Source organism: Chelonoidis abingdonii, chromosome 8 (assembly GCF_003597395.2).
Source record: "Chelonoidis abingdonii isolate Lonesome George chromosome 8, CheloAbing_2.0, whole genome shotgun sequence".
Taxonomy (NCBI): domain Eukaryota; kingdom Metazoa; phylum Chordata; order Testudines; family Testudinidae; genus Chelonoidis; species Chelonoidis abingdonii.
Window position 1 is genome coordinate 105,169,344 of NC_133776.1, and position 20,021 is coordinate 105,189,364.

The window sequence follows — 20,021 nt, forward strand, 5'->3', positions numbered from 1 at the left end:
CAGCTGGGAAAGCAGCCTCTGGCTGGGAAGTGGGACATTGGGACTGCAGATGGGGCCGCTGTGAGTGTCCCCCCTTGGGTGGCGGGGGTTGGTGAGCGTGCGGGATGGCTGCCAGAGCCGCCCGGTGACATGCAGGGAGCTGTGGCTGTTGTGGGAGAGCTGAGGAGAATGGCAGGGGCCTTAGCGTGTCCGAGGGCCAGGGCATTTGTGCACGGGGCATGTGCCCTGAGAGCGCACTGAGCACACGACTCTGCAGGGGTGGAGGCGGGGAGGTTCAGTCTTCCTCAGGAAGATCCAGCCTGGGCCCAGGCAGGGGTGCTTCGGCCTTCCTCTCGCTCCCCATGAGATCCTCCTATCGCGGCTGACGCATAAAGCTCTCCGCTCCCCCTGGGCATGGAGTGGGCACGGCTCCATGCGGTGCAGCTGGCTTGGGCTTGCTGAGCGTGGGGGGCGGGAGGGGCAGCCTGCTGAGCTGGTTAGGCTGCACTGGGTACGTTCCTGCTTGCCTTTTGGCCTGGCGCCCGTCCTCTGCGTCTCTGCCATGCACCTGGGGCAACTGGCTGGCTGAGCCCCGCAGCGATGCCCAGTCACTGGGGCCATGCAGGCCCCCAAGCGCCAGGCTGCCCGGTCCCACCCTCCCATGTGCTCTCTTCCCCTGCAGCAGTCCTGACCCCCCCCAGTGCAGTGCTGGGAACACAGACCTGCCACATGGCGAAGAGCCCCAGCTGCTGCCGTAGCTGTGCCACCTGCCTGCTCGGCCTGTACAGCTGCCGCTGGGCCAAGAACAAGAGGAAAGGCCTGAGAACCACCAAGGTGAGCGGGAGGGAGCAGAGCTGAGGTTGGGCCCTTGGCCTGCCCCTCCCACCATGCCACACGGGGAGAGCCTCAGCCTCCTGCTCATGGTGCGGGGGGACTGCATCTCCCTAGCCACTGCAGTGTGGCAGGTGTGGGGCGGGGGCTGGGCAGGCCCTCATGGCCCAGGCAGCAAGCACACCTGTCCTCACGCCTGCAGGCAGCTCTCAGTGGGGTGCAGGGCAGCAGGTGCACTGCCCCGAGGGGGGCGCTCAGACATTCCCCTCTGCTCAAGGCACGGAGCCTGCCAGGGCTGGGAGAATCGCCAGATGCTGGGCCGGGGGTGCATGGCCCATCCCATGCGCTGGGGGCTGGGGGTCAAGGCTCCTCCAGCATGGCTGCATTTCCTGGGAGCAGTGGTGATGTCAGACTTGCTCCCAGCCCTGCTGGGCTCCTGCACCCACCCTGCACTGCAGACAGCCCACAGCCTCCTGCGTGTGCCAGGGTCCCCAAGGCCCTGCAGTCCTGGGGGCGGGGAGATCCCAGGGGCTCTGCAGTGCAGGGGGCCTGGGGCTGTTGGGGGATCCCAGGGGCTTTGCAGGCTCGTGGGGGGGGCGGGGGCGCTGGGAGCCTTTGAGGCCTCTAGCTCCCATGGGTGGGGCTGAGTAGCAGCTTGTCCCATCTTATTAGGAATTTGAGAGTAAACCCTGATTAGAAATGTGCCCTGCTTGGCACCAGCATCTCCCTGGGCATGGAGCACATGGAGCTGGCCGGAGCACACGGGGCTGGCCTGAGCCCAGAGGACACCTTCTCTGGGTCAGTCCCTGCTTAAGCTGCTTGGCTAGGGCATCTGGGCTGCCAGCACGCCCACATGTACCTAGTAACAGCACCGGAGGCTCTCTGCTTCCACCCAGAGTGTAACATACCTGGCAGCTGCACAATTTGTACTGGGCCGGGCCGCTTCTGAGCGGCGAGCCCTGGGGAGGCCAGGGGCATCAGTTATGAATGTAAAAAACTTACTTGAGTCCTGGCCCTTCTTCCATTGCACAGGGCACTGAGGCCACAGGGAGGGGAAAGACTGGCCCAAGGTCACACAGTGAGTCGGGGAGGGGCTGAGAATAGAACCCAAGAGTCCTGGCCCCTGCTGTAAGGACTATTCCAACACTAAGTTGTTTGAACCCCCACTGATTCTTATGGGACTCCTGCGTCTGTGCCTGCTCCATTCGGGGCCGTGGCTCCATCTCGTCCTGCTCCGGCTTGTTCCCGAGATGGGTAAAGCATGGCATCCCCCGGGTGGTGATCACCATCCTCTTTCTGGGCTTGGGGGAGGTCCTGGTGCCTCTTCCCGCTGTGCGTGGGAACAGGGAGGGCAGAGCACAGAGCCAGGGAAGCAGCTGTGATGGCCTCTGGCACACGACAGCTGACACCCTGGCAGACAGGCATGGGGTCAGGCTGCCCTGGGCTTTCTTGCAGACACTCTGCATGCCCGGGTGGCTGATAGCTGTGCTGGAAGGGCCAGGGCATGGCTGGTAGGAGCCCTGCAGTCTCTTACGTGGCCTCTTTGGTTTTCAGTGCGACTGTAGCTGGTTCTTCTTCCTCTTCTGCGTCTGCCTCTTCGCACTCGTATGGCTCTACCATGCCCTCATCATTCTCAATGACTTCCACAACTTCAATGAGTGAGTACCCCTCCGTGCCCCCCACCGTCTGTCTCTTCTCCCTCCCCCAGCGCCTGGCATCTCCCTTCCGCGCCTCCCTGCCCCAACCCCCACCGTCTTCCTCTCCACCCAGCACATGGCACCTCCCTTCTCCATCCCCAGTGTCCAGCGCCTCTCCACCCAACGCATAGCACCTCCTGTCCCCAGTCTGTGCCTGCCCCTCGTGCCCCCAGCACTCAGCCTCGTCTGACTGTCCCCTCTGCTTGGCAGGTTCTTCTTCAGACAGACGCAGTTGTGGGTAGACTGGTCCCTGCCCCTGCTCGGAGTCACGGTGCTGCTGGTCACATATTCGGCCCTGCTGCTGGTAGGTCCTGCTCTCTGGGGCCCTCACTGCATCCTGCCTGCTGGAGACACTGCTCCAGATCTGCTGTGCTGAACTTGCTCAGGTCCTCTGCGCTTTGGAAGCTTCTGAACAACCCAATTGGCCCGGGGGCTGGGGCCCTGGCAGTCTGAGCAGGGCCCTGCTCTCTGAGATCAAAGTGTTCCAGGAGGGCTGCTGGGCGGGGGCTCAGAAGCTGTCCTTGCAGGAAGCCGGAGAGGTTATCCTAGAATCAGAGGAGTGGAAGGGACCTCAAGAGGTCATCTAGCCTAGTCCCCTGCACTCATGGCAGGACCAAGGATTACCTAGACCATCCCTGACAGGTGTTTGTCTAACTTGCTCTTAAATCTCCAGAGATGGAGATTCCACAACCTCCCTAGGCAATTTATTTCAGTGCTTAACCACCCTGACAGGAAGATTTTCCTAATGTCCAACCTAAACTGCCCTTGCTGCAATTTAAGCCCCTTACTTCTTGTCCTGTCCTCAAAGGATAAGAGCAATTTACCTCCCTCCTCCTTGTAACAACCTTTTATGTACTTGAAAACTGCTATCACATCCCCTCTCAGTCTTCTCTTCTCCAGACTAAACCAACCCAGTTTTTTTCAATCTTCCCTCATAGCTCACGTTTTCTAGACCTTTAATCATTTGTGTTGCTCTTCTCTAGACTTTCTCCAATTTGTCCACATTATTTCTGAAAAAATGTAGCGCCCAGAACTGGACACAATACTCCAGTTGAGGCCTAATCAGCGCGAAGTACAGCAGAAGAATTACTGCTTGTCTTGCTGACAATACTCCTGCTAATACAGCCCAGAATGATGTTTGCTTTTTTTTGCAGCAGCTTTACACTGTTGACTCATTTAGCTTGTGGTCCACTCTGACCCCCAGATCTCTTTCCGCAGTGGTCCTTCCTAGGCAGTCATTTCCCATTGTGTATGTGTGCAACTGACTGTTCCTTCCCATTTGTCCTTACTGAATTTCATCCTATTTACTTCAGACCATTTCTCCAGTTTGTCCAGATCATTTTTGAATTTTAATCCTAATCTTGCAAAGCACTTGCAACCCCTCCCAGCTTGGTATCGTCCACAAACTTTACAAGTGTACTCTGTATGCCATTATCTAAATCATTTATGAAGCTATTGAACAGAACAGAACCCAGAACTGATCCCTGTGGGTCCCCACTCATTATGCCCTTCCAGCATGACTGTGAACCACTAATAACTACTGTCTGGGAATGATTTTCCAACCAGTTCTGCACCCACCTTCTAGTAGCTCCATCTAGGCTCTATTTCTCTAGTTTTGTTTGAGACAGTCATGCGAGATAGTATCAAAAGCCTTACTAAAGTCAAGCTATACCACATCTACTGCTTCCTCCATCCACAAGGCTTGTTACCTTGTCAAAAAAAGTTATCAGGTTGGTTTGACACAATTTATTCTTGACAAATCCACGCTGACTGTAACTTATCACCTTATCTTCTAAGTGTTTGCAAATTGATTCTTATTTATTTGCTCCATTATCTTCCGGGTTCAGAGGTTAAACTGACAGGTCTGTAATTCCCCAGGTTCTCCTTTGCTCTTTTCCAGTCATCTGGAATCTCTCCCTCTTTGAATTTTTAAAGATCATTGCTAATGGCTCCAATATCTCCTCAGTCAACTCCTTGAGTATTCTAGAGTGCATTTCATCAGGCCCTGGTGACTTGAAGACATCTAACTTGTAATTTTTAACTTGTTTTCCTATTTTAGCCTCTGATCCTAACTCATTCACTACATTAGCTGTCCAGTCGTCACCAACCTGCTTGGTGAAAACCGAAACAAGGTCGTCATTAAGCACCTCTGCCACTTCCACACTTTCTGTTATTTCCCTCCTCGCCCCCTCGTTGAGTAACTGGCCTGCCCTGTCCTTGCTCTTCCTCTTGCTTCTAATGTATCTGTAGAATGTTTTCTTGTTACCCTTTGTGTCTCCAGCTAGTTTGACTTGCTTCCTTGGAATCTTACCTACCAACTCCCTGAGTTTGCTAAAGTCACCTTCTTGAAATCCATTGTCTTTATTGTGCTGTTCTCCCTCTACCGTTCCTTAGAATCATGAACTCCACCATTTCATGATCACTTTCAAATTCTCAACCAGTTCCTCCCTATTTCTCAAAATCAAATCTAGAACAGCCTCCCCCCAGTAGCTTTCTCCACTTCTGAAATAAAAAGTTGTTGGATAATCTGTGCCCTGCTGTGTTGTTTTCCCAACAGATGTCTGGGTAGTTGAAGTCCCCCATCACCACCAAGTCGTGAGCTTTGGATGATTTTGTTAGTTGTTTAAAAAAAGCCTCATCCACCTCTTCTTCCTGATTAGGTGGTCTGTAGCCGACCCCTACCATGACATCACCCTTGTTTTTTATCCTTGCCTGGAGATTTTCATCAAGTCTGTCTCCTATTTCCATCACAACCTCAGGCCAAGTGTGTACATTTTTAGCACTTCCTCCCTTTTTTCTGTGCCTGTCCTTCCTGAGCAAGTTGTACCCGTCTATACCAATATTTCTAGTGCTGTATTATCCTACCAAGTCTCTGTGGTGCCAGCTATGCCATAGTAAATAAACACAACTAGCATTTCGAGTTCTTCCTGCTTATTCCCCATACTTCTCACATTAGTATACAGACATGTCAGATACTGATTTGATTTCCCCCCTATCCCAGTTCTGTCTTATCTCTCCTTTATCCCTCCTCTAACAGCTCATGCTCCCCCCAAATTCCAACCCTTCTCCAGGTCTCCATGTATTCCAGCTCCAGCATCTCCCTTGTTCCTCTTGCAGGTTCTCGCTCTGTGCCTGCAGCTCTGTGGCCAGCCCTTGAAGCTGCATTGTCTGCACAAGGTAAGGGCCAGCTGGCTCCTGCCCCTGACACTCAGTGCATCCTGCACCATCCATCGCCTCCCCCAACCAAGCATCCAAGCCCTGCCCCAGCCCCCAGCGCCTCCACATCCATAGAGACAGGGTTTGTTTCTCCTCTCGGGGGGGGCGATAGCTGCTCTGGGGGACAGCACTGGGCCTGGTCAGCCCTGGGAGGCCCCCTGCAGTGGACCAGACCCCCCCACCAGAGATCTCACTTTTCCTCTAGGGTGAGCCATGAGGCTTCACTGGCCCCTTAGGCCCAACCCCTGTGGCTCCAGCCCTCCTGCTTCACACTGTGAGGTCTGGTCAGCCAGTGCCGTTGAGACAGACTCCTGGGAGAGACTGGGACCTGCTGCGGGGGCCAACACACTCAGCCAGGATTCTTAGTGACACTCCGAGTGGGGCCAGCTGGAACACATGAGCAGGCCCGAGGTCAGTGCAGAGTTGAGGGCTAAAACCCATCCCATCCCAGCTAGCCCAGCCCCAACTCCTTCCAGGCCCCAGCTCTTGTCTCACCAGGCCTTTTGCCCCTGAGCTGGGGGATGGCGTGGAGAGGTGGGGAAATCCTCTCCCTGGGTCACTAGACATCCATGTCCCAGAGACAGGGTTCGCTGTCATCTTCTCCGACTCCCCACTGATGCGGGGTCGGCCTCAGTCAGTCTTTTTCCACTGAGGCATCCCGGGTCAAACAACCAGGTGATATTCATCCTGCTGTCTTTCAGCCTGCTCTGAGAGCAAATCATCCTGCCTCCAACCCCTCTCGCACTGGGTAACAATATGAAATAGGGGAAACTGAGGCACAAATCATATTCACAATAATATTACAGAACATTCCCCCTTTGCCACAGGGAGTCGAGCTCAGCGTTTAACCCAGGGCAGCTGGGCTCCAAGGGGGGAGGGGCCCAGCATATGTAGGGTGATGGCAGGAGCAGGGATCCCAGCTGCAGGGGTTGGCTCACCCTGCCCAGGGGCAGTAGGCCCCGGCAGGGTCCCTGGCTGCTCTGTGGTGTCAAAGATGCACCTGGTGCTAACTGCCCTATGCCCTGCCCCCTCAGTGCCTGCTGATCCTCACTGCCTTGGTCGTGGCCGCAGGCTTCGTCGCACTCGATGTGAAGTGGGCTGAGCAGTGGCAGAGCGCGCACATCTCTCTGCAGGTGAGAGCAGAGGCAGAGCCCTTCCGTGGCCCAAAGGCACTCCCTATGGCAAGGGGGAGGGGATCCCCTGGCCTTGCCACCCTGTGGTTAGCCCCAGCCCTGGTGAGGTTTGGCTGATTCTCCTGACAGGCCTGTCTGTCTCCTGCAGCTCCCCCCGACAACGGGCCCTGTGTTGCTCCAGCTAGGGCCCTCCAGGGGCTCACACTGAGCGCCAGGTACTGCATGGCTCCAATGAGAATAAATAGCCACTCCCAGAGCCCTGAGGCAAAGCTGCCTGGCTCAACCGCCTCCCAGAACCTGTCCCTCCTCCATTCACTTCTCTTGGTGTGATGACCTCAAACCCAGCGATGGGGAACCGGCTGTTCCTGGCAGCTGCAGGGAAGCCTGATGCACGGGGTGGGCTGCTGGGAGCCCAGGGCTCAGGGTTGATGTGTCTGATGGGAGCATGGAACTGGGGTTTATAGCTGGGCACTGAGTGGGGCTGGTGTGTCTGCCCCACAGGCAACAGGCCCCTTCCTGCACATTGGAGCCGTGGCAGGCGTGACTCTCCTTGCCTGGCCCGTGGCCGACTGCTTCTATCATACTCGCCATGCAGGTATTCCTGGGCCCCGGGGTGATGAGCAGGGATGGAGCCAGGGGGACTCGGCTTTTGGGTCACTTTGCCCTCCCACGTCTCCCCTCTGTGCTGAGCAAAGGCCTGTCTGCATCCTGCCCCTAGCATGCAGCTGCCCTGATGCCATAGCCCTACTGACCTGTGGTGCCTGCTCCCCAGGGCTGCACCCAGAGATGGGCCATAAACACTGTCCCAACAGGACCCCAGACCTGTCCCTGCACTGCGTCACCTGAGGATGGGATAGTGCCAGCATTTGCCCTGAAAGCCTAGGCTGGGAGGCAGCTCTCCCTTTGTTCTCAGCCATGCAGGGTCTAGGACACATGGCAGGGGGTTCCCCTCCCCTCTAGTACATGCACACGCTTCCTAGCCAGCACCTCCATGGCTCAGTCCTTTTTATACTGGGAGCTCTGCAGGGCTGGGGCGGCTGTGGTGTGACAGTCGGGAGCCCCAAATGCTAGCAACCATCTAGGCAGGGGCTATGTGGGCAGCGCCATGGCGGGAAGGGTCTGTGCAGGCCCAGCTGTGCACCGCTGTTTGGTGCCCAGAGCCTCTCTGGGCTGGGGCTGGCCATGCCTAAGCAGGCGGCTTGGCACAGTGCATGGTGGCCAGAGGCACCTCGGAGCCCCTGGCTAAGGGCGGGTCTGCAGGGGGCAAAGGGGGGACCTGTTGGTCCCTATTCTCGGGCAGGGGTGGGGAGCCCCCCCAACACACTGCAGGGGGAGCAGCCCTGGCTAATCCCTCCCCACCTCCAAGTGCCTGCGGTGAGGCTGTCCCTGACCGAGATCGGCCGTGTCCGTCTGTCTGCAGCCCCCAAGGTGCTGCTCCTGCTGGTGTATTTTGGTTTGACAACTGCGCTGTACCTGGCTCCCCTGATGATCTCCTCGCCCTGCCTCATGGAGGACAACCAGCTGCCCCCCAAACCAGCACTGTCCGGGCACCGCGGGGCCCCCATGGTGAGTAACCTGTGCCCAAGGACAGCTGCCCATCTCCCTCCTGCCTACAGTGGGCATGAGCCCTCCCTGCTCGGCCTGGGAAGCACCAGCTGCCCACAAGTGTGCTTGGGAGCAGGCAGGAGCTGCGCCCGCCAGTGAGGGACAGGTTACAGCCCTGAGCGCAGGTGGCTGGTGTGTGTGTGCCGGGGGGGGCGTGCCCCTGCCCTGCATCCCAGAAAGCAGCGTCCCCTGCTCACACCTCCGACACAAGAAGTAGGTAACCCCCAGAGAGCCGTCTCCAGTCTCCACAGTCCAGCGCGGGGAGGGGAGTCCTTGCAGCCTGCCCTGTGGGTAGCCAGGCTGGACAGGGTGTGGGGCATGGTTGGGAGGGGTTGAGGCAGCCCTCAGGATTGAGGTCTCACATGGGGCCAGGAGCTAATTGAGATGTTTCTTCTGGGTAGAACTTAACCCCAGCCCTGGGCTCCTGCCCCCTGCAATACCCCCTCAATCCCAACCTGCAGTCCCTCTACTTGCCAGCACTGCCCTCCTCCCCGACTTCTGCCTATGCCCCTCAATCTTGCCCTGCAGCCTCCCGCTGTCCCAGCCCTGCGTCTCTCCTAGGCAGATCTGGGGGTTCAGCTACTTCCTGAAATCTCACCACTGTCTTCGATCGAGTCCAGCAAAGTCGCTGCATGTTCGAGTCCACAACATTCGAACCCAGGACTCAGCACAGTGGGGCAAACACCTGATGTGTTGCACCCCTGTCCCTCCCCAGCTTGGTTTGCATGTGCCATCTCTTCCTTGTCTAGCTGGCTCCAGAGAACACCCTGATGTCATTCCAGAAGTCAGTGGACTGTGACGTGCATGTGTTTGAGACCGATGTCATGGTGAGGTAAAGCAACACCCCGGGGTCTCCAACGGGAACGTGTGCTCGGCTCAGCTGCCCCAGCTCCCTGAGCCCCAGGCTTCTGCTCGCTGCCCCCTCTGGGATGAAGGGGGACAGCTCCATGCTAGGGGAGGTGTCTTCAGGCCCCAGCCTGGGCTTTGTGAGAGTCCCTCCTCTCCCAACCCCTCACCCATCTCCCCAGTGGAAGCTGAGCCCAGCCCAGCTGCCTGGTGCTCTGGCCTTGTGCCCTACCCTGCTCGGTCCTCATTTCTTGGGGAGAGACATGGGGCTTCCCTCCCTGGCCTGCAGGGCCGGATTAACCTTTTGTGGGCCCCGGGACCAAACATATTTGTGGGCCCCCATGTAGTCCTTGTTCACTAGTGTGAAAATTTCATTGTGTTTTTCGGATCCTTTCCGTTAGCTGCATTTTCATAAGACTTCTGGTCTGGTGCTTCCTTTTAAAGAAACAAAACTTTAAAAAGGAATGGCTACTGAAAATAGCAATTCCAGTCCTAGTTAGCACTGGGAAGACCCCAGCATTTGTTGCTCAATTTTATTCTACTTTTTCCTACAGCATGTTACAGTGGATCAGTATATTTGATTTGGTATAAATGAAATAACAGCTCCCCAAATTGAGCTTAAGCACTCCTGAATTTTGAGGTGTTGAAATCTGGAAGGCAGGTGCTAAATATTAGCTAAATCTGGAAAGGAAAAGTCAATTTCTGTTTCCATGGCTCAGCAAGGGAAATCCTTCTACGTGCCTGGTACTGCATCTAAAGCTGCCCAGGTTCAGTAGAGCCTCCCCTTCTTTTCATTTTAATGTCTCCTAGTGGGGTCCACATACCTCCCTTGCTAGGCTTCAGATAGAGAGATGCACTGTTCATTCCTTCCATCCAGTTCCTTCTCTGGGGGCTGCCAGGCGAGGTCACACCAGTATCCCTAATCCAGTCTGGGGAAGTCCTCTGAGGGTGCTAGCTTCTACTTAGGATGACCAGATGTCCTGATTTTATAGGGACAGTCACAATTTTTAGGTCTTTTTCTTATACAGGCTCCTATTATCCTATTATGTAGTTCCTTCCCTGCGCCAGGGCCGGCTCTCTAGGGCCCCATGGGGTCTCAGCTCCCAGGCTGGATCCCTGCTGCTGCTTGGGGGAAGTGTGTTACGGGCCCCTTTTGAGCTTGGGCTGGCGCCATTGGTGCCATGGTAAATCCGGTCCTGCTGGCCTGTGAATGGAGTGAGGGTGGGACCTGGGGAAGGGTTGATGAGTGACCAGCTGCTCCCGTTGCAGGACCATGTGTCACCCTGCAGCACCCAGCACTGACTCTGGCTATGTCTGTCTCTGGCTCTCTGCCCCATGAGGGGTCAGTCCCAAATGCAGGCATTTGGGAGGGGACTCGCCTATGGCCCATGTATTGGGACATGGCATGGCGGGGGCGGGGGGGGGGGGGCTGCTAGGCTGATCCCTGGCAGAGGTGCCAGGTTGCTCAGGTTGGGGGTGGGTGGGGGTGTGAACAACCCATGATGCTGCATTGGGCATGATCCTAACTACCCCACCCCCTGCCCCTTGCCAGTGCTGATGGGATCCCCTTCCTCATGCACGATGAGACGCTCACCCGGACCACCAATGTGCGAGAGGTGTTCCCTGCCCAGGCCACCATGAACGGCACAGCCTTCAACTGGACTGATCTCCAGCAACTCGACGCCGGCAGCTGGTTCCTGGAGGTCAGGCCCCCCTCTTTGGGGTGTGGTAGGGCTGCTGCATGTCCTGGCCCTGCGCTGCCCTGCAGAGGGCTCTGCCCTGCTGCACTGATCCAGGCTGCTCTTGGCAGAGCCCTGGGGGCAGCTGCTCAGAGCCCTCCCGGGGTTCCCAGGCCCTGGAGAGTTTTGCCTCTGCAGACTATAGTGCCTCCCTCTGTGGGGTGGGGGTGGGGGCTACCTTCCAGAGCTGGGAGCTGCTATGACTGTCCAGAGGCATGGGGAAGGCTGGCTGGGAGGGATCAGGTTCCTTGAGCAGCAGGATGGGGTGAGCCGTTCCCTGGCTGTGCTGTTTGGCTGGGCTCGGTGCCTGCCTACTCAGTGACGCTTTGGTTCACACCTAACTGCTGAGCTGCTCTGGTCTCGTGCAGGTGGCAGGATGACCTGTTCTCCCTCTGTGCCCTTGCTCTGGGGTCTGAGCAGCTGCTCTGCCATACTAGTGAGGGGCAGTGAGCACTGGGGGGTAATGTGGGTGCGAGGGAGAGCTAGGAGATAGTGTTAAAGGGGTAGTGTGGGAGGCCAGGGCCCTGGGGCCAGCTGTGAGCACTGCCCCCCACACAGGGTAGCTGCTGACTCTGGCCTGTCCCTTTCAGAGGAATCCATTCCGCTCGGCACAGGGCCTCTCCAGCGAGGCACGAGTCCAGGTGCAGGCACAGAAGATCCCATCCCTGCAGCAGGTGCTGCAGGAGGCCAAGCAGCACAACATCTCCATCATGTTTGACCTCCGGCCCGAGAACCACACAGACTACCAGAGCTTCATTAATGTCACTGTAGAGACCATCCTCCGGTCGGGCATCCCGCCGCAGCTGGTGAGCCTGGTGCTGCCCCTGGAGTCTGAGGCCTGATGGGCAGCTGGAGTAGGGAATAGCTGAGTATCAGGGCCAGATGTCCTCCCACAGGGGTCCCTGAACCTGCTCTCCACCAGCAGTGAGCTCCTCTCCTTATGGGGCAGATCAAACCCATCTGTGCTCTAGTCTAAAGTCTCCCTGAGTGTGCTCAGCATCTGCCCTTGCCATGATCCCTGAGTGCCCCAGCACGGGCCCTCTGTGGCACAACACCTCACACGTCACACATGCGATGCCTGGGCGGGTCCTCGCCTATTGCAGGTCCATGATAGGCTGCCAGCTGAGCTGCTGCCCTGTGCCAGTTCCTAGTGGCCTGGGGTGCTTTGTAGTATGGTTAATATGCAGGAAGAGGTGTAAACCTACTGGGAACTCCCTGCTCAAGTGCCCCTCCCCCATGCGTAAACAGGGACTCAGGAGAGCTGTGGCAGTGAGCCAAGCTGGTGAGGAAGCAGGAAAATCAACTAACAAGCTGCCACCTTCGTACCCCTGCTGCTACCACACCCTGCAGCTCCATGGCTGCCTGACGCTACAGCCTCACTCATTCCCTCCACCCCTAGCCCCAGCCCTGGGCACTGGATGTACATGGCCCTGCCGAGACCAGCCTGGCATCTGGCTTCGCTGCCCCTTCCTGCTCCTGCTCACCAGTTAGGGGAGGAATTATTCATACAACACTCTGTTTAGTGTTTACTTTGCAGACACAACATGCCCTGGAGTAAGGGGCCTATGGGCTCTCTGCCCAGTGGGTGCCCTCTGCCCATGACCAGGGCACTGGAACAATGTGTGCAGTGGGGGGGCTGAGAGCCATTGAACCAAACTGTAAACCTTGCATATGAGGGAAAGCACGCCAAGCCAGGGGGTGCTGCAGCCCTAGTATCAGGACCTGTGTCCAGGATTCGCTGGGTGCAGGGGCTCTGAGTCAGCCTGAAGTCCAGAGCACATCTTGGCTGGTCCTAGCTGGCCCCCATCATGCCTCATCCAGGTCTGTCACTCCCAGACCTGCTGGAGGAGACTCCCATGGCAGGTAGCCTGATGGGTACTCTGCTGGGGCCAAGCCCCGGATGGGCGCACAGAGAGGGGGCTGGGTAACAGCTTCCACTTGGATGTGCATATGTGTGTGGCTGGCCCTGCAGCCCGAGTCCCAGAGCACAGCGAGTGACCCCTGGTCTCCCAGCTCACACCAGACCTGATTTTTTCCCCCACCCCCAGATTCTCTGGCTGCCCGACGGGTTCAGGGAGCAGGTCAGACAGCAGGCACCAGGATTTCAGCAAATCTACGGTCTGAAGAGCAGCTGGAATGAAACAGAGTCTCCGCTGCGAGTGAACCTGCCGTACCAGGACGTCAGCACAGAGCAAATTGGGTGAGAGCCCCTTGTCGGGGTGTGGAGCACAGAGCAATGGCACCTCCTCAGCCCTGCAGAGGCGAGTCTAGCCCCCACTGTGGCCACGTACACACCCTGTGCCACAGCTGGCAGTAGGGCTCAAACCCGAACACACAGGTCTCACCCCTGAGCACGGGGAGCGCTTGGTGGGGGGCCAAAATTTCCCAGGTCCTGCTGGCCTGTGTCACACTGATGAGGCTCCTTCCCCCTCCGCAGCCGGTATCGCCAGGACAACATCTCCGTCAATCTGTACGTGGTCAATGAGCCCTGGCTCTTTTCCGTGCTGTGGTGCGCAGGGGCTGGCTCCGTCACCACCAACGCCTGCCAGGTGCTGAAGGAGATGAAGCGTCCCCTCTGGCTGCTCGTAAGTGAACCTACCCTGGGTGGCACTGGCAGAGGCCTGCATGCCCTGAGCCCGCCTGGCCCATCAGCACTGCCACATCCCAGCAAAAGGGTCAGGGGGAGCTGCCAGGGCCTGTTCTGCCAGGGTCCCCATTGAGCTACTCGTCCTGTCTTGTTGCCTTGCAGCCCCACAGCACCTACCTGATGGTCTGGATTGTGACCGACTGCGTCTCCTTCCTCCTGATCCTCTCGGCCTTCCTCCTGCTGCAGTAAGTTCAGCCTCTTCTGGGCTCCCGTAGCTGTCCATGGCATAGGAGGCCCCACGTCTGCTTCCCTCTGGGTGAGCTGTGGGGTCTGCCTGGCCAGGTGCTGCTGCGGTCACCCATCCACCCTCTGGCTCTGGGGGAGCTGCTCAGCAGTGCTGGGAACCCACTTCTTCCACCTTGCACTGTGCTAACCTGGGACACAGTGGGCTTAGGGGGAGCTTTCCTCCCTGGCCTCTGCTGTGAGCCTGTCCCTGAGCTGCTCCATCCCACTGTTGTGGGACTTGGTCACAGCTAATTGGCCCCACCTATAAGCTGAGCAAGGTGGGCCTGGTATGGGAGCCCTCCAAGGGGACTCAAGTGACTCCATTCCCCTGGGACCCTCCATGGCTCGTTATGGTTTGCAGGAGCTCCAGTCCCATTCCAGCCATGGCAGAAAGGCCTCTACCAACTCCAAGTTCAAACCAGGGTGGCCAAGTGATGGGGCAGAGCCCTGGGGGAGTGGTCCTGGAAGTGGGCTGATCTCCCTGTGGCAGGGCCTGAATGCTGACTCGCTCTCCTGAGTGAATTTCAATCCTGTTTGCTTTCCAGGAAATGCTCCAGGAGAAAAGAACCAGCAGGTAATGGCCCCTGCTCCCTGCCCCACTCCCCTTTTAAGTCCCTCTCCTCACCACGCCCTCTTGCTTCTGGTCTTCCCCTCCCTCTTCCTCTCCGATCACTGTCTCTCTGCTCACCTGCAGGGCCAGGCCCTTGCCAGAGCTTAGCTCCCAGGGGCTCTCCCCACCCCAGGCTGGGGAGCTTTCAGGGGGCTCTGCCAGCAGGACAGCCTGGGCCCAGAGCCTAACTCCCCTGACAGAGAGGGACCCACACACACACACCCCCAGCCCTGTGGGGAAAAGGGGGAGGGAGCCCCGCCAAGGGAGCTCCCATCCTGCCTGCCTGCTTCCCTAGCAAGTGCAACTCCCTGAGATCAGGGGGGGCCAGGCAGCGCCTCCTGCAGCAGCAGCTGCCTCCCACCCCACGGTTGTTGCTGGGATGGGGCAGCTATGGGGAGGGCAGAGGCTCCTAGAATGACCCTTTCTCCCATTTGGTTCCCCAGGGTCCAAGACAGATGTGCTGCTAACGAAGATCAACAGCCTCATGCAGGAATGACGCCCAGCCCCTGCTGTGCCTGGTGGTGGAGGGGTTTGAGCGGGGCACAGGTGGTGTTTAGCAGGAAGTGCCCAGACTTGCTCCTGCCAGCCTTGAATGCCCTTTCCTCTGCAGGGCCCTTTCCACAAACCCTCAGTCTCTGCCCTGTCCTGCAGAGGGCTGGGGCTGGGTTTATCCTGCCCCTATGGGCACATCTCCCCTGCAGATCAGGGGCCTGTGCAGAAACCCCCTGGGTGATGGGTCTGTGTCCTACAGTAGACAAGCGTGTGTTCACCTCTCCATGGGGGCAGAGCTGGGGTTGGACACAGATCTTGGCCTTGCAGCCTCCTGGGGCTGTGGGAACAGATACTGTCTAGAGGCTCCTCACTCGACCAGCTGGGATTCTCCTTTGTTGTAACCTGCTGTGCAGGGGGCACTTGTACCACAGCAGGGACTGGTGCAGCTGCTGCTGCTGTGAACTGGCTTTTCCTAGCTCCTGAAGCGTGGCTGCAGAGAGGCTGCTAGAGGTGGGAGGGGAGCCTGAAGGTTTTCGTTTACAGGGAGCCAGGTTTAAAGCACTCCTGGCCTTGTGCCATAGGGGAGCCTAGGACTAGATTGCTTTGAGCTGTGTCTGGGGAAAGTGGCAGGAGCGCATCATAGGCCCAGGCAGCTGGGCTGCAGCGTGGGCATTCTAGTGCAGCAGGATGGAAACAAAGGGTCCCTCACTGAGCAGAGAAAGCCCATTATCCTCCTTGAGGCTTTGACACTGACCGCTAGGCATGTGTGCGGGATGTAACCATAGGCCCAGAGCCATGGGACCCCAACTCTGCTCATCTAGTGGAAGAGATGGGGTTTGGCTTTGGCTGGAGGGGATCGTGTGGGGGGCTGTCTGTCCATACAGAACACAGGTGCTGGGTGAAGGCCCCCGAAGCACCATCTCTGGACTGCGTGTGAAGCTATCCTGCTGGTGCTGGGGTCAGGGGGTGTGCTGGGGCATGAAGCAGTGCAGCCTCTCTTTGCTGCAGGGGTCTCAGCAGCATGTGTCTATTTTACTTGTTCTTAATTATGTATGTTAATAAACTGACCCAATTGGATTTAAAAAACTGAATGACTAGCATGTCTGGCTGATTCTAAACTCCCCCAAAGGGACCCCTGGCTCTAGGAGCTGACATCCATCAGCTCTTCGGGGGTAGGCCATGTCTCTGGTCTGTCTGGAAAGCCCCTGGCCCAGCAGGAGCGCTGTAGATGAGGAATCCCTGCGTATACTAGTGAGGTCGGTGTCAAGCAACAGCTCTGAGGTGAGGGCCTCACCGCACTGAGAGCGTGAATAGCGAAATCCCAGCTCTTCACTGGGCCTGCTGGGGGCCTGGGCTACTCCCATCCTGCTCTGTGCTCTACTTTCCCCATCTGTAAGAGCTGGAAGCTGCAGCGAGCTGGAAGGATTAGTTTATGGTGGCTGGTCAAGTGCTGCCTGGGTTGTGTCAAGTCACTAGTGGCAGCCCTGAGCAGTGTGCTCAGCAGGGACAGAGTGCCCACAACAGCGCCAACAGACACGTGCTCTCGCTGAGCAGTGCCCTGATTGTGGGTACCCACCTAGGGCCTGATTCCCATCAGAATCTGTAGGAGCTTGGTACATCTGCGGATCAGGCCTGAGGTGAGCATCAGCATTAGGAACTACATTGCTACCTCGATATAATGCCACCCAATATAAAACGAATTAGGATATAACACAGTAAAGCTCTGGGGGGCGGGGCTGTGCACTCCGGTGGATCAAAGCAAGTTCAATATAACACAGTTTCACCTATAACGCAGTAAGATTTTTTTTTTTTGGCTTCCAAGGACAGCGTTATATCGAGGTAGAGGTGTACTTTTGGAAAACTGGACCTTTCTGTGGGTAAGGATGGGGGAAAAGCAAACACGTGAACTGTGCTATCTGTGTTCTGTCACCACCACCTAGTGCCGAAACAAGGAACTGGCACCCTTGTTACTGCGGGCTGGGTCATCCCAGGATAGCGAGAGACAAGATGGGTGAGGCAATATATTATTAGCCCAACTGCTGTTAGTGAGAGACAAGCTTTGGAGATCAGTCCTCATCCTCAAAGGAAGCCTGTGCATGACCATCAACAGACAAGCCAGGGAGCTTAAATTCATAACTTGGCTAGACCCTAAAAATCATGGACAACAGACACTGGAGTTATGGCTCATTACAATGATCTTTAACCCACTAACTCCCCTCTTGGTCTTGTGACTGTGGGATGTTAACAAGCCCCTGTAGCTTGTCTGGTGCCTTAGAATGTGTGCTAGCTTCGCATACAGAGTTACCTGTTCTCTGCGTCCCAGCTCAGTACCAGGGAGTTCCTTTCCCAGGCCTGGACAAGAGCTCGCTCAAGACCAAAAGTTCTCTCTCACCACCAGAAGTTGGTCCAATAAGAGAATCCCTCGCCCGCTATGGTTAAAACACTCCAAGCTGGGGGATGGCAAATGGAGCGGGATCAGGCCCAGCAGTGACAGGTGTCAGTTTTCAAGTTGTTTTCAGTACAAGCTGTGACTACAGTAGGTCTCAGCATGCAGGGTGGGGGCTGGAGCTGAGCCTTGGACCTCTGCCAGAATCAACTGGCCTTTGGGGTGTGTGAGCAGGAGGAGGGATAGGAAGATTCCCCTGACAGCAAAATCTCTAGGCCCCCTGTCAAACTGCCCCCTTGCTCCAGGTGTGGGAGTCTGTGTGACTAGTAATAGCCCAGCTCCAGGGAAAATGGGGCTGAATTTAGCAGTGTGCAGAGGTACTGAGTGTGCACCTCAGAAGATGAAGTTGTGACTGGGCTGGTCCGCAGAACACTTTCCAACCTATACAAGCAACTGTCCAAATACTCTGGGTTCCTGCTGTCCTCCCTGTAAAATGCTCTCTGCACTGAGGAGGGTGCACAGGCCTAGGAGCTGGCTCTCCTTCATCGCTTCTCGAGTGTCTGAAGTTCTGATGCCTTCTGTTTTCTACATACTGCACCCTACAATGTCTAAGCACCCTCTCTCTGTAGGAAGGTTCAGCAACCATCTTGTTCTCAGTTGCTGCAGCTTGGTACAGAGGAGAGGTGAACACTGTGAGGGACAGTTTTTAGACAGGGCTGGCTCCAGGCACCAGCAAAGGAAGCAGGGGCCCAGGGCAGTCAGTAGAAAGGGGCGGCGCTCTGTCTGTGATTGGGACGGCACGCCCAGGTCTTTGGTGGCAATTTGGCGGCAGGTCCTTTACTCCCTCTCTTCTTCTTCGGCAGCAGCTCAATCAGGTTTTTCTTTTTTTTTCTTCGCCGCTTGGGGTGGCAAAAAAGCTGGAGCCGGCCATGGTTGCAGAGGCTGTAGTGTATGTGGGGGGGAGGGGGAGAACACCCCTCCTTGCTGGATCCAGGGCTGCCGGGGGGCAAGTGGGGCAATTTGCCCTGGGCCCTGCAAACCCTGGCCGAGAATCCCTTCCCTGGCTAGAGGCACCTTTTTTAATTTTTACTCACCCGGCAGCGGTCCGGGTCTTCAGCGGCACTTTGACGGCTGGCCCTTCACTGGCTCCGAGCCTTCAGCGGCAGATCCTTCAGTGCGAGCACGAGTGAAGGACCTGCCGCCGCCAAAGACTTGGAGCGCCACCCAGTGAGTACAAGCGCCACAGGGGGTGGTGCCTTTTTTATGTCTGCTGCCCTGCTTTGCCCCAGACCCCCCAAATCCTTGGGGTGGCCCTGACTGGATCCATCCTGGACTTTCTTTCCTGCATCCCTAGGGCACTGCCCAGGTCTGCTCTAAGAACCAGCGTGCTTAGGAACCCTGGGCAGCTACTTTGCTCTGTTGTACTCTAAGCTGCAGCTCTCGATCCCATTCCAGTCCGACTGCTGCCTCTCCATAGCAGTGGTGTCCTGCTACCTCAGCCTAGCTGGTGGAGTCTTAGTGTCCCAGACTGCAGCACTTAACTTTGGCAGCCTGCTCTCCCTCCGTGCCTCGGCCTGGGGCCTCCAGCTAAACGCTGTGATGATGGCACCCTTGAGTCTTCATCCCTGGCTTCCTACTGCCCTATCTTTTGAGTTCTCTCTCTCTCTAGACCCTTGAACTGCATATTAACCAGGCTCATCGCAGGAAACGGAGCTGCTGCTCAGTCATCCCACTGTCCATCCTCCCCTCCCAGTTCAGCCCCTAGGTGCTGGAGCAAGGGGTGCTGGGGGGGCTGCCACACCCCTAGGCCTGAAGCTGTAAACCCTGGACATAATGGAAATCGCTTGGTTCAATAGCTCTCAGCACCCCCTTGTACACATTGTTCTAGCACCCCTGCTTCTGCCCTCCCTTTCACCCCTCGATCCTGACCTTCAGCCCAGGACTCCCCTGGCCAGAGCTCTGCCAGTACCCCTCAGGCCTGACCCATGCTGCTCCTCCCCCCCTTTATCCCAGCTGTAGGAGAGCTGGGGGAAGCCTAACAGCCCTCAGCATGCGTGCGCACACCCCGCCTTAATTCCCAGACCAGCTTGCAGTAGTTCTGGTGAGGTCAGCAAAATCACTTCACATAATTTGAAGTCCTATTAGGGCAGAGGCCCCCAGCCTGTGGGGTGCGCTCCCCTGGAGAGCACAGAGGAATGTTCGGAGGGGGAAGCAGCTGGGGCCTTGGGCAGCCCCCACAAGGGGATGGAAGGGAGTGCTACCCAGCTCTGCTTCCAGCCCTGCCCCCAACTGTGACCCCAGCCTCTTACCCCTGCCTGTGTCCCTCCCTCCAACCCCCCAGAGCTGCAGCTCCCAGCCCTGGCTTAGGGGGAGGGACATGGACAGGGGTAATGGGGGGGGGGGGCATAGCATGAGGGTGACCAGGGGACAAGTGTGAAAAATTGAGACACTTTTTTTCTGCAGGAGGGTGTGATGGATGTCTATGTATGCAAAGCCCCTAATATTGGGGCGGGGGGGCTGGTCCCCCAAAGTCCCACCCCCCTGGCTGCTGGGCCTGGCGTCCCTCTCCTCTGGCAGTGCCGGGGTTAATGTCCGGCCCAGCCCAGCACTGCCTT

The 20,021-nt window shown here is 57.2% G+C and overlaps 1 protein-coding gene across 1 annotated transcript; it reads left to right on the forward strand.

Moving 5' to 3' along the window:
• Window positions 1-431: 431 nt before the first annotated feature.
• Window positions 432-16,000, forward strand: GDPD2 (glycerophosphodiester phosphodiesterase domain containing 2). Its single transcript, XM_032797444.2, has 15 exons — window positions 432-813; window positions 2,365-2,468; window positions 2,718-2,811; window positions 5,625-5,684; window positions 6,758-6,856; window positions 7,358-7,451; window positions 8,277-8,422; window positions 9,211-9,293; window positions 10,860-11,010; window positions 11,637-11,852; window positions 13,095-13,246; window positions 13,484-13,631; window positions 13,796-13,878; window positions 14,464-14,492; window positions 14,972-16,000. The coding sequence occupies exons 1-15, from the start codon at window positions 580-582 to the stop codon at window positions 15,022-15,024; spliced, it is 1,746 nt and encodes a 581-aa protein (XP_032653335.1). The 5' UTR covers window positions 432-579; the 3' UTR covers window positions 15,025-16,000.
• Window positions 16,001-20,021: the final 4,021 nt, after the last annotated feature.